The following is a 12,547-nucleotide window of genomic DNA, read 5'->3' as shown; positions in this document are numbered from 1 at the left end:
GAGAAAATTGAGAAATTTGTATATATTTATGTATATTTAAATGTATCATAATGAAGAGTTATTATATGTTTTGTTAGATAACTATTTAAAATAGCATATCAATCAAGGAGCGTAATCAAGAGAAAATATGAAGAGTCTCTAAGTTAGATGCAACATCTCAAGAGATATGGAAAATTGGGGGAAAGAAAAATCCTTAAAACTAAATCTCAAATGTCAAGCCCTTCAACTTACAAGTCTCTTGTTCTTTACTCAAGATAAGACATAAGAAGTAATACAAGTAAGACAGGAACGCCTTCTTTGAACAATTATGAATGCACCTGTGACGTTGATATTCCAACTTCACCATAAAATACATATTTCTGCAAAGTAATTATTCGTAATTTCTTGGCAATTCATCTAGGTGATTTTCTTTAGCAAAATGACAACATTGACGAATGCATTCTTCTCCTTGGACATGCCATTAACAAGTAGAGCCTCATACCTCTTAAAGACCTCATCAATAATCTATTTACCAAAGTGATCAATGAGCAAGGGCTCGGCCACGGCTCTCATGCATCGGGCCAAATTATATCCCCCATCCTTCAAGACAATATTAGAGTTAGAATTGGTGTCAAGTATACTCCAATTCACTTCGGACACTTCCAAGCAATCAATTGAGAATGACCCTTGCTTTTGGACCTCCCCATGTACTTCTTTTGGTGAGGGTGTGTATTGAGGGGTGTTGAAGGAGTCTAGTTTTTGTTCTTCTACAAGTCCCTGGATTAGTGCAAATATTGAATTTTAGATTTTCCAACCAAAGAAGTGACAATTGCAAAAACATTAGCTATTACCGTAATATCATAACAAAATTCACAGTTACTTGTCTATGTTACTATTGCATAGTGATAATATATGATGTTTCTTATCATGTAAATGTTGATTCCATTTTAATCAAGTCTACACTAGCCTAAGAGGGAATAAGAGTGCGCTCAAAGCACCTCATAGTTTTATCTCTCATTCTCTAATTTTTTGGGGAAATTAGCAAAAAAGTTCGAAACCTATTATACTTATTCCAATTCAGTCCCGAATATTTTAATTTTACCAATTTAAACATAAAATTTTTAATGATTAGCTAATTTAGTTATAAATTTTTCAATTCTGCTAATTTAATCTTAAATCTTTTTTACAATTTATCAATTTAGTCATTCTAGCTATTTTGGGCAGAAATAGCTAATGTGGCAATCCAATCAAGACTTGGTTATCCTAATGTTGACAATTTAATTAATTTTCTTAATTAATTTTCTTTTTTTTCCTTTCCTTTTCTATTACATTTTCCCCTTTTTCCCTCTGCCGGCCTGAATGAAGGGCAACCCTTGCCTAGGTAAGGACCGCACTCACCAGGGGTTAGTGATGGGGACCATTGCCTGAGGCTAGTGAGGGGAACCCTTGCTAGGGCAATTGTCACCTAGGGCTGGCAACCTCCATTAGCCATCACTAAAGACTAGCAATGGCTAGTGGAGTGAAAAAGAAAAAAAAAAAATTATAAAAAGTGTCCACATTAACGCTGGCCGTGTTATTTAGCATAGCCGGTGTTTGATAGATCCCTACGTCAATGATTTGTAGTCATAATTAGCATGAAGGATTAAATTGGACAATCATTAAAAAAAAAATTATTACTAAATTTGTAAACATGCAAAAGGTTTATGACTAAATTGACACAATTAAAATGTTTAGGATTAAATTGACTAAATTGACATAATTAAAATGTTTAGGATTAAATTGACTAAATTGAAAAGTATAGAACTTAAATGCATAAATTGAATGATTAAATCATGGAATGCAATAACTGATAATATACACGATACGAAGAACGTGATTGACATGTCAGAAATAAAAAAATAATAATAATTTCAATCTCTTAAACGAAGGAGGTTTTCTTCACTTTATATGATGTATAAATGATTGTATTTGACAATCAACCTGATCAAATTCAAGAATTAAAAAGAAAAATTGTATACATGTGGTATTATGTATCTAATTTATTGTACTCCTAGTTGACTATGTTAAAAACTAGAAAGTTCATAATCTAACTTTACTTATCTTATGACCAAAATATATTGCATTTGATTTTTTAGCCAAAAATATCTCTTTTTACAGTAACTTATGAGTTAGAAAAAATTCAAATATATTGGTCTTGGAAACTTTTTTTTTTTTTTGCATAAAAATCATCAAAATTTATTGTTTTTTTTTTTTGGTAAAAATCAAAATTTATTGTTGTGGATAACAAATCCAAAAGAAAAGACTATATAAAAATTCGTTCATTTCTTATTTAAAGAAAGATGACTTTTTTGCCCGAAATCACTTAATGACTCAATTATTGATAGATAGTTAGATATTACAGGAGGAGAGTTTCACTTTGGTAGGTATCCGAAAATTTGAGGTAACTTTCACCTTGATACTATCAAAGTGCAATTGGAAAAAAAGATACCCGAGGTCATCATTTCATTAGGTCAAAGAAGCACGGCGCAAAATGATGCATTAATTATTCACACGTCACCGACACAAATACTTCCCTAATCACTAACGAATTTTTTTATTCCAGTAATAAGGCCAAAGTTGGTCATGCGTCGTCTCATCTGTCTACACTTCTTATTATTAAGAAAGTTCCGTTCAATAAACAAGGGCCATGTGTTGTTAATCAAATGGAGCAGAAAAGCATAAAAGAGGCAGATGGAGAAGATTAAAGCATAGAGTAAGTTTTTGCAAAAGATGGACTTTGTCTTATTAAGAATTGGAGATGTCAGAATGGATCACAAAACCATTTTATTAATTTATGTTTAGTGGGGTAGGTCGTATACAGGTTAACTTAAATTCTTATAGATTTAGAATAGTAAAGCCCAAATTGCTATAGGTCTGGACTATATCCACCTGCAACCATATTAATCGAAAAGACAAAAAAAAAAAAAAAAAAACAAAACAAAACAAAAACAAGTTTGAAGACAAAAAAAAGCAACGCAGTTTTATTAATAATGATATTTCAATTATATAATGCTCATCACCTGATATGAACGTCACAAACCAATCACGAGGAACCTTATAAGCTTAAGAAGACGGTTCCATCAATTTTAATAATTATATGGCATTTCGTTAATATAAAATATATCTTTTGGTTTAGCCATAGTATATTTCAGGATAAACGATTGCAATGTTCAAGTGTTATGTTCCTATTGTTATTTGTATCTAACAAAATATGGGAGCCGTGCATCGGGAGTGTTAAAACTTGACATGGAATGATATTTCTGTGTCAAAAGTTCGGAAATGTATATTTACATGCTAAAATCAAAGTAAAATGGATCGGTTAAGTGCCAATAGCAAAAAAATCCAACTAAAATGCTGACTTGACATTTTTCCAACTAGATAAGTACAAAATGACATTGTTTTGCATGCTAACGTGGAAAGAAGAGCCCAAAATGTCTTTTTGCTCGGATTTGAATTTTAGTATAACTATTAATTAAATTACACTAAATAACTATATATATATATATATATATATATATATTAAATAGAAGTAGATTGCAAAAGGTGAGGGTTGTGCAACCCCTCGCCACCACCTACCCACCATTGCTCGGAAGGGTCGGCGATGGTAAAGGGAAGGCCCAATGGGTGACGGCCCTTGGCCTAGCTGGGTGAGGACTAGTAAGCCTTCGCCATATCTCGGGGCGAGGATTGGCGATAGTAGGGGAGGGCCTAGTGGGTGATGGCCCTTGGCCCGACCGGGTGAAGGTTGACAACCCTTATTGGATCTAGGGAGGGTCATGACCTTCGCCACCGATTGGCCAAAGTCACCGACCACCGGCTAGGGCCCGACGACCTTAGCCAACCCTCCTCCCACCATTGTTGGCCATTCGCAACGATCGTGGGAGGTGACAACAAGGGCTGAGCTTTCGCCTTCGCAATCTTCATCTCCTTTTTTTTTAAAATTAATTTAATTAATATTTTTATAAAAATTCAAAAATAGGCAAAATAGCATCATTTTAGCTTTTCTTTGTTGACTCGGCTCTCGAAGAGCCATGTAGTGACTTTATTATTAAAAAATTGCCATGTAGAATTTTCGACCAAGCTCGCAAGACTTAGCATTCAGGTGTCTAAATTTTCAAAACGGTGGCACTTAACTATACCTTTAATAACTTTTGACACTTAAGTATTCCATGTACTAAGTTTTGGTACTTGTGTTGTTCTTTTGGTAATGAAATACTAATTTGTAATGCATGCATCTGCACTTGTATGTTTATAATCTCACTAGGATTGATGTAACTTCATGAGAAAAAATATAGAAATAGAGCCAAAAAAATGTGTTGCCAATTAATTGTGAATTTGTCATGGTAAGATGCAAGATATATTCTCGTTTGAGTTCGGCACTTTAAAAATTGACGTGGCAAATGTGGTACATTAACCGTGTAAGGGGTGTTGTGGCGGTGGTCCCGGTGGTTGCTGGATGTAGTCGCTACGGCTGGAAGGTGCTGGTCCCAGTGGTTGGGGGTGCAGCAGGCTGAGACGAGGTAAAGAGGCAGGATGCGCATTGGCCGATTGGAGATCGTCGAGGGGACAGAAAGAAACGCCGGGCGGAGTAGTGAACTTGCGAGTGAGCGATAGAGTGCCTGTGAAGGTGGTGATGGACGTGAGTAGATGAAATATTATGGGAGGATTGTGAGGTGGATGTCTCTCTGCCCCTCCTTGCCTCTGGGCCTGTGGAGTCTGAAGCTGTTTCTATGATCGTGGGTGGATCTTATTTGCTTTGAACTAAGTGATCCAATCCAAAAATCGCCATAGAGTTAATAAATTACCCATGTGAACGTTCATCTGCGGAATGCATGGCCGTGAATCTTGATTTGAATCTTCTTAGGGTAACAACCATGATTTCTGCCTTTGCTCTAAATTTCTCTTCCCTTTTTTTCTGCTGACATCTTGCCGAAGACATAGTCCTTTCCGAACCTATGTTGGCGGTGCCAATGTCTTCTCTTCAGCAGCGGAACTAACGAGAATCCTCGATTTGTAACTGAACAAATATTGCCATTGTCCTTTTTTTCCCTTTTATCTAACAAATATATTTTTTTTCCTTAAGATGATGACACAAATGATCCATGAATTTTGGCTCATGATTCAATATAAAATTTGATCCCTAAACTTTTAATTTATTCTTTATGGTCCATGAACTTTTAATTTGTTTAATGTGATATCTCTAACTTTTAATACATGTTCAATTAAATCTCTGAATTAGTGAAAATGTTTGATGGTATTAAAAGTTCAGGAACCGTGTTACATATTAAGCTATACTTCAAGTACCACATAAAACAAATTAAAAGTTCAGATATCATATTATATATTAAGTCAAAAATTCATGAACCATTTATGTCATTTTCTCTTTATTCATATAACATGCGCACACATTTCTTTTATTTCCCCTTAAGAATGCCTCCTCTCTCTCTCTCTCTCTGTTCGGCGCCCGTGCCCTGACCATGTCTTATTGTTCTTTCCTCATTTATTGATCCTTTTTTCTTTTTCTTTTTTTCTGTTCTGCCCCTCCTATCAATTTCAATTGGTCTTTCTTTTATTGCCCAAAGGTGACTCAGTCGACTTGGCGAATCAAGGAAGCAAAAAAAAAAAAAAAAAATCACAAATGACATTGCACCAGGTTTGTCCCTCATTTATGTCCTCTGCCAAGTTATTCCACTCAGATGTGAATTAGCAAAGCGCACTGGAATAGTTCCTGCGACCAAAATTTCGTGAGGACTCATGCACTGTCGCTTTGCAAGTTTCCCCCATCTACCTAAATCAGAACATCCAAAATATGGGGATTCCGGCTTCATCAAGGAGATTAGATAGGCCGGCCGAAATCTGCACTTTATGGGTTTAATCCGATTATTTTCAATTAAGTTTAAAACTCCTTGCCTGAGTCCATTAAAAATGCACTTTGTGCGGGCTTAATATTATTAAATGAAAATGTTTCTACTATGTAGGTGCAAATTAAAAATAATTCTGTTTATGTCAGAATCAACTCCTAACATTTCTATGCAATGAATGACTAAATTGATTGTCAAAATTTAGATATCAAAAAGGTTTCAATTAACTAGCCAAAAATGTCCAAAAAGTCCTAAATTTATTATACAACGACCAATTCAATTCTAAACCTTTCGACTATGCATACTTAGTTCTAAAACTTCATGAAAATTGTTAATTTAGTCCTAAACTTTTCACTTGTGCTAATTTAATTCCAAAATTTTCTATGATTTGCTAATTTAGTTATAAACCTTTTAACAATTTGTCAATTTAGTTTTTTTAACTAATTTTAACTGGAAATTGCTGACTTGGACAATTTTTACAATTTTTTTTAATATTTTAATATTTCTTTTTCTTTTTCCCTTTGCTAGCCATTGCCAGCCTCGTTGATGGCAAGTAGAGGTTGTTAGCCTCAAGCAAGAACCATCCTTGTTGGCCTCAGGCGAGGATAGGCAAGTGACCTCTCTAGCCATCAACAAGGCCCGACAATGGCTAGTAGAGGGAAAAAGGGACAAAAGAATTAAGCAAGAGAAAAGGGAAAGGAAAAAAAAAATCACAAATTTAAAAAAAAAAAAAATTGTCCACGCCAGCACTTGCGTGCCACATAGGATGCCAAATGCTTATTAGACCAACATATTAGCAATTTCAAGCCAAAATTGTCATGAATGACTAAATTGACAAATCATTAAAAAAATTTAAAATTAAATTAACAAATCATCAAAATGTTTAAGACTACTGGCAAATCATCAAAAAGTTTATGATTAAATTGATATAATTGAAAGGTTTAGAACCGAATTAGTTGTTGTGTAATAGATTTATGACTTTTTGAACCATTTTTCCTAATTAACTAAACTTGGTATATAGAATTTTTTTCATTATAACCGATTAGCAAGGGATGGATATTACTTTTTTGCAACAGCTATAATTAAGATTCCCATCCACCTTCAAGCCGTTGAACTTCAAACGTTACATTATTAAAATCATGCGCCACATACATGTTGCAATTGCAATTAATTAATTCATAATAGTTATATTATGTGATCAATTAATATTGGTGTGACACATTGCAGGAGCTTGTCACACAATAGCGCACGCACCAGACGCCACCATGAAATACGTGGCAGAAGAAGAGTTAATCTGAAGAAATTGCGAAGGTCGTGTACATAAGAAAATTGGATTTGCTTTATGCATTTTGTGGGGCCCAAAATGTGTGTCCCGTGCATTTTCACATGAGTTATGACAAATAAAATGCGATGATGTTTTTTTTTTTTTAATGTTTGGCACGTGGCAGAAGAAGAGTTATTGTTTCACATCTAAGTCTCCAATTCGAATTATCAATTTCTCGAATAATATGAGTGGGAGACGATACATAATTGAATAGGGAAATTGCCACATCGGATCGTTTAATACAAGTGATCATTGGCCATTTGTTTGCATTTATATACATTAGGCATGACTCGACATTGGTTTAAACTAAGAAAGGCTTAATTGAACTTAAAACAAGTCGAATTATTTTCTCGCTCACAAATGAAAACAAGATGAAAAACGCATCTGAAAAGTACTTTACTAATCTAAACCTAGGGTTTCCATGCAGTATTTCCTCAGCTTCTTTCACGGGGTCCACACGCTTGGTAGCCAATAACAAAAGGCCCGCCCATAAACTGTCATAACACACGGACGCTACAAAAAATTGTTAAATTTATACTTATCGCCCAATCTCATGATTCCTCGCTATTCGACCTATCCTATGATTTGTCGATTCTTCTATTGCATGTTTGGCCCATTTGCTAGTGGCCAGAAAAGAGGATCCTTATAGATTCCTCCATGATGAAGAAAATGCCTTGAAGGGCCAATGTCTACCAAGTCAAGGTCAGCACATCCCATGACAAGAAATTTCAAGAATTGGAAGACTTCAGAGTGTCTCGAGCAAGAAGACTCTAATTTTGAAAGTATGTAAGTATGGTTAATGTTGCCGCTTAGATGCTAATGTTATTAGGTGCTAATTCAACTGTGAATAAACAAAGCCTCTTAGTTATTATATTTGCTCGTTCCATGTTCTTGAATTAATTCTGAATATTGAAATTGACTGCGATTTTCTCGATTGCTATGTTGCTTCCAGTTTTAGTCCCTTCTTTAGGATATAGTACGTTTCCGTGTTTAATCATCTAATTTACCTACGTTGTCTTAACTGTTTCAGCTATTAAAACACAAATAGTTCGGTAGTCAACTTCTCCTTCTTCTTTTTCCATATCAAGGTACTCAACTTTAAGATGGAGGCAGAGCCAGATGCATCGAATTTGATTCACGTCACTTGTTTTCATACATTGGTGGGTTGTCCTTCTTTATACAATATAGAAAGCTATGTGAAAGGAAAAATATAATATTTAAGTTATTATATGCGGTGGGTTCATATATTAATTTGATCATAACGTTTGATAAAATCCCTTTCGTTAAACCTGTCAATATAATAACTGAAAGGTTATTATATACTTTTTCTTATTTAATGGCAATCTGAATAGTGAATCTACCGCATCTAGTTCTTTTAGCACTTGTGACTTAGAGGCCGTTTAATACGATTGTATTGATTAAGCATAACCAAACATTGTTTTTAATAAATCTGTTGTCTAACGATCGGCCTTTATGCTTGAAAGCAGACCTGAAGTTTTTGAATAGGCATTTTATGTACTCAACGAGGTTCATGTCCAAGCGTAGGTCTACAGCGTTATGTGCACATTAGTTTGAATAAACACTTACAGTTTGCCATATCATCTAGGGAACTTGTTTAATGTGATGAGTGTTAATATCTATAACATTACTCCATTCAAAATTGCCAGAGCTAATTAAGGGCTTGTTCGTTTGAATTCTTAAATTCTCGAACTTTTCGTCATTGTCCAATTTCATCCCTGTATACAACGAGTTACGAAATGTCTGGGTCCTTTTGCTGAAAGCCCTCTGCATAGTGCTGTATATTATTAAAGTGACTTCCTACTTGTAGATCATTTATGCCTCCAAGTTCTTAAATGTAGATAGCTTCATTAGTTTTTTTTAAATGTTTACATTCTCAGTTACCTTTCATTTTGTTCGTTGATACTTCAATTGGGTTTTTATTTTTAATTTCCGAGCATAAATAAATCAATAAAACACCAAATTTGCTCAATTAAACCAATGCATTAAGGGGATATACGACAGAATATTCTTTGAAAGAAAACTTCAAATGTCAAGCCCTTCAATTTGGAAGTCGCATGCATTTTCCTTACGCAAGATAAGATGCATGAAGTACTTACTAGCGAAACAGACACTTCTTCAAACTATGGTAAACACACTTGACACATCCATATTTTAACTTCACCATAACGTACATACATTTGTAGTGTATCTATTCGTGAATTTTTGTGATATATCTAAGTAATTCTTTTCAGTGAAATGATGACATTGACAAACGCGGGCTTTTCCTTAGACATGCAAGTAGCGAGTTGAGCCCTATATCTCTTAAAGACCTCATCCATCATCTCTTCACCATAGTGATTGATGAGCAAGGGTTCAGCCACAGCTCTCATGCACCTAGCCAAATTGTATCCCCCATCCTTCGAAACAACATTACGGTCGAAATCCGCGACAAATACATTCCAATTCACTTCAGATACCTCCAAACAATCGATTGAGAATGGGCCTTGCTTTTGGACCTCCAATCGTACTTCTTTCGGTGAGGGCGTGTATTGAGGGATGTTGAAGGAGTCCAGTTTCTCTTCTTCTATAAGTCCCTGCATTAATGTTACATGTAAAATTTTAGATTCTACTACCGAAAATTTGAAACAATTGCAAAATCATAAATTCTTTATATCTTCATGAAAAGTCATAGTTACCTGATCATGTAATTGGGTATGTAACTATTGCATACTACTAATATATGTCGTTTCTTCTCATATAAATTTGGATTCCATTTTCTACACCATGCCTAAGAGGGAAGGAGAGCGCAGTCAAAGCACCTAATAATTTTATCTCTTCTACCCTGATTTTCTTGAATAGATTCCGAAGGAAGAGAAATCGCATGAATTATGTAGGATTTCCAAATTGTGCTATTGCTTTCGTTCAAAAATTTCATGTCAAAATTCTGGCTAGAGGTTCACAAGAAATTTTTTGAAGTCATCTGGCATATACTTAAGGTACTTGAGAATCAGGAATAAAGGTATAAATGGCATTATAATGGCATTTTTTTTGCTGTCCAATTGATTGTTATGATCGGTCTCGGAGTGCCAATTTTTACCAGAGGCAGTAAGAAAATTCTACCTAAATTTTGCCCGATTATCCAAGTTCTCTTTTGATTTTTTTTTTATTACCTCGGAGACCATCTCATTGAGAGCAATAGCCAAAAGCTCCCAAATGTAGCAACACTCTTTGCTTGAAGGATCGTCGCTTCTTCGACCTAGGAGGGTCAAAACCATACGCCCCCCCACCACCAACTCTTGCCCACGACACTCCAAGAATGTTGAGAAGTCCCTTTGGAATTGCTCAAAATATGCCCTAAGCACTTTCGGAGGGCTCGATCTCGCCATGTATATGTTGCCTTTGTTTCCCTCTAATCCTCGTGGGACCTGACAAAAAGTAAAAACCAGACAGAGAGACTGAGTTTGATATACAACTACTATACAGAAAAACCCCAAAATTGTGTCTCCACTGTCGCATACTTCACTTTATCCAATAAAAGAAAAGGTTGGACAATAGTTTTCAGTGAACAATATCAATGATGAGAAGAGTATTTATGGACAAGATGTTTCCCATGAGGCTGTACAAATGAAACTGGGGGCTAAAAATTTACCTGCGACAGCCACATGAGGCTATATGAAGAATGAATTAAGTGCAGGCTCTCCCGAGCGAACAGTCTTCCGTAGAACGAACCAGGAACGCCATTGAAGAAGCATGGCAATGTCGCTGACGCTCCATACTTGCTTTTCATTTGCTCACTCAACTTCTCTTTGAATCTCGGCAAGAGGCTCCCAAAGATGGTATTGAAGTCATTCCCTGGGAGATCGTTTAAGAACACTCGGAACTCCGGCATTTCATGGTTCGTCGCCTTGCAGACATCAATCATAATGGTGATGATCTCAGACATGGCGAAGAGAGTGTTGGGGCCAGAGGAGCAGCCCAAGTCGGCGATGGCGAGGCCTGCCTGGAAGGTGGTGTTGGTGGCAGAGAAGAGAGCTGTGACAGCTGCCTCGGTTATGGGCCTCGTCATCATTATCACCTTTTTCTACAAAAGGAAAAGGAGAAAGCATTAACTCAAGATAAAGATAGAAAATCTGCATCTTTAGTTTTTACAGGTACAAAGAAATAAATCTCATTTATTAGATATATCTTCCATCCTTGTACAATGATATCTTCATGATTGAAAAGTGCAAACTTCATATAGAACGATCAAATTTTGTGGATTCCATGTATTTGCTATGTTAATCCAAATTAGAGTGTCATAGGAATGAGTTTGTCCCATATTGCAATTTTGTAAAATCTAGCACTTTAATATACCCCTTTTGGGTACATTCTTATTCATGAGAAATCTTGTTGATTGAAAAGTGTATTTGCGAAGTAGGGTGATCATTTGAATTTTTGAATGATAAGTAGCACTTTAATATACCCCGTTCGTGTACATTTTTCTTCAAGAGAAGTCTCGTTGATTGAAAAATGTATCTACAAATTACGGTGATCATTTGAATTCTTGAATTAATAGTTACCGGCCTCAAAGGGTTGAATAAATTGGCGTTTTCGTTTATAGAATTTCAAATCTTGGTAAATGAAAAGGAACCCTAGTTTGATATAGAATGAAGAGACTATATTCCGGTACATCATCAGCGAAGCAATGAGAGACGTACCTGAAGCAATGAGTTGTTAGCATAGCTTGTTTCTCCCATTCCTCCATTCATGTGCAGTACTTGCATGACTTCCATCTCTCTCTCTCTCTCTCTCTCTCTCGCTCTCGCTCTCGAACGTGTGTGTGGCGTTGCTCTAATTGGCTTGTATTTGAATTGGTTTGAGACTTCTATTTATAGACATTTGTGTCTCGATGTTTCACATTAATTCTATGTGAACTCACAGTTCGAATGTGAAACACGCATGGGCATGATTTGCACGGATATGTCCACTTGGTGGGATCTCTCTCTGCCATGTGAATTCTTTTTCCTTCCAAATAAAGGACAAATTTGGGCAAGGTACTTATAAGATTCATGTCGGCATGTGCTTCTCCATACATAGGACGAGTCTAGATACACGTCATATTGCCGTGCATGTGGTTGACATTAAAGGCGTTATTCATTTTTATGAGTTTTATTAACGAGTTGTCTTAAAACACTAGGTGAAAAAAATTAAATAACAAAAAAAAAAAATTGTTGATGCACTTTGAAAATTCAGTTCGTGCATATCATGAGAAAATTTTCTCATGCTCTCTTAACAAGGGTCCTAACGGACAATCTACAGGAACAAAGTCACTACCAAGGTGATTGACCTAGTGGGGATGGAATAA

The 12,547-nt window shown here is 35.6% G+C and overlaps 1 protein-coding gene across 1 annotated transcript; it reads right to left on the bottom strand.

The window, feature by feature from the left end:
• Positions 1-485: 485 nt before the first annotated feature.
• LOC120290884 (S-adenosyl-L-methionine:benzoic acid/salicylic acid carboxyl methyltransferase 3-like) lies at positions 486-11,975 on the bottom strand. The gene is made up of 6 exons (XM_039307546.1): positions 11,901-11,975; positions 10,853-11,284; positions 10,374-10,628; positions 9,660-9,797; positions 2,342-2,348; positions 486-629 (listed from the first exon to the last, which is right to left on the bottom strand). Exons 1-6 carry the CDS (start codon positions 11,973-11,975, stop codon positions 505-507), a joined length of 1,032 nt encoding a protein of 343 aa, XP_039163480.1. The 3' UTR covers positions 486-504.
• Between the last annotated feature and the right edge of the window lie 572 nt (positions 11,976-12,547).

Source organism: Eucalyptus grandis, chromosome 1 (assembly GCF_016545825.1).
Source record: "Eucalyptus grandis isolate ANBG69807.140 chromosome 1, ASM1654582v1, whole genome shotgun sequence".
Classification (NCBI taxonomy): domain Eukaryota; kingdom Viridiplantae; phylum Streptophyta; class Magnoliopsida; order Myrtales; family Myrtaceae; genus Eucalyptus; species Eucalyptus grandis.
The sequence above is the reverse complement of the archived record's forward strand: the minus strand, read 5'-3'. Positions and strand labels throughout refer to the sequence as shown.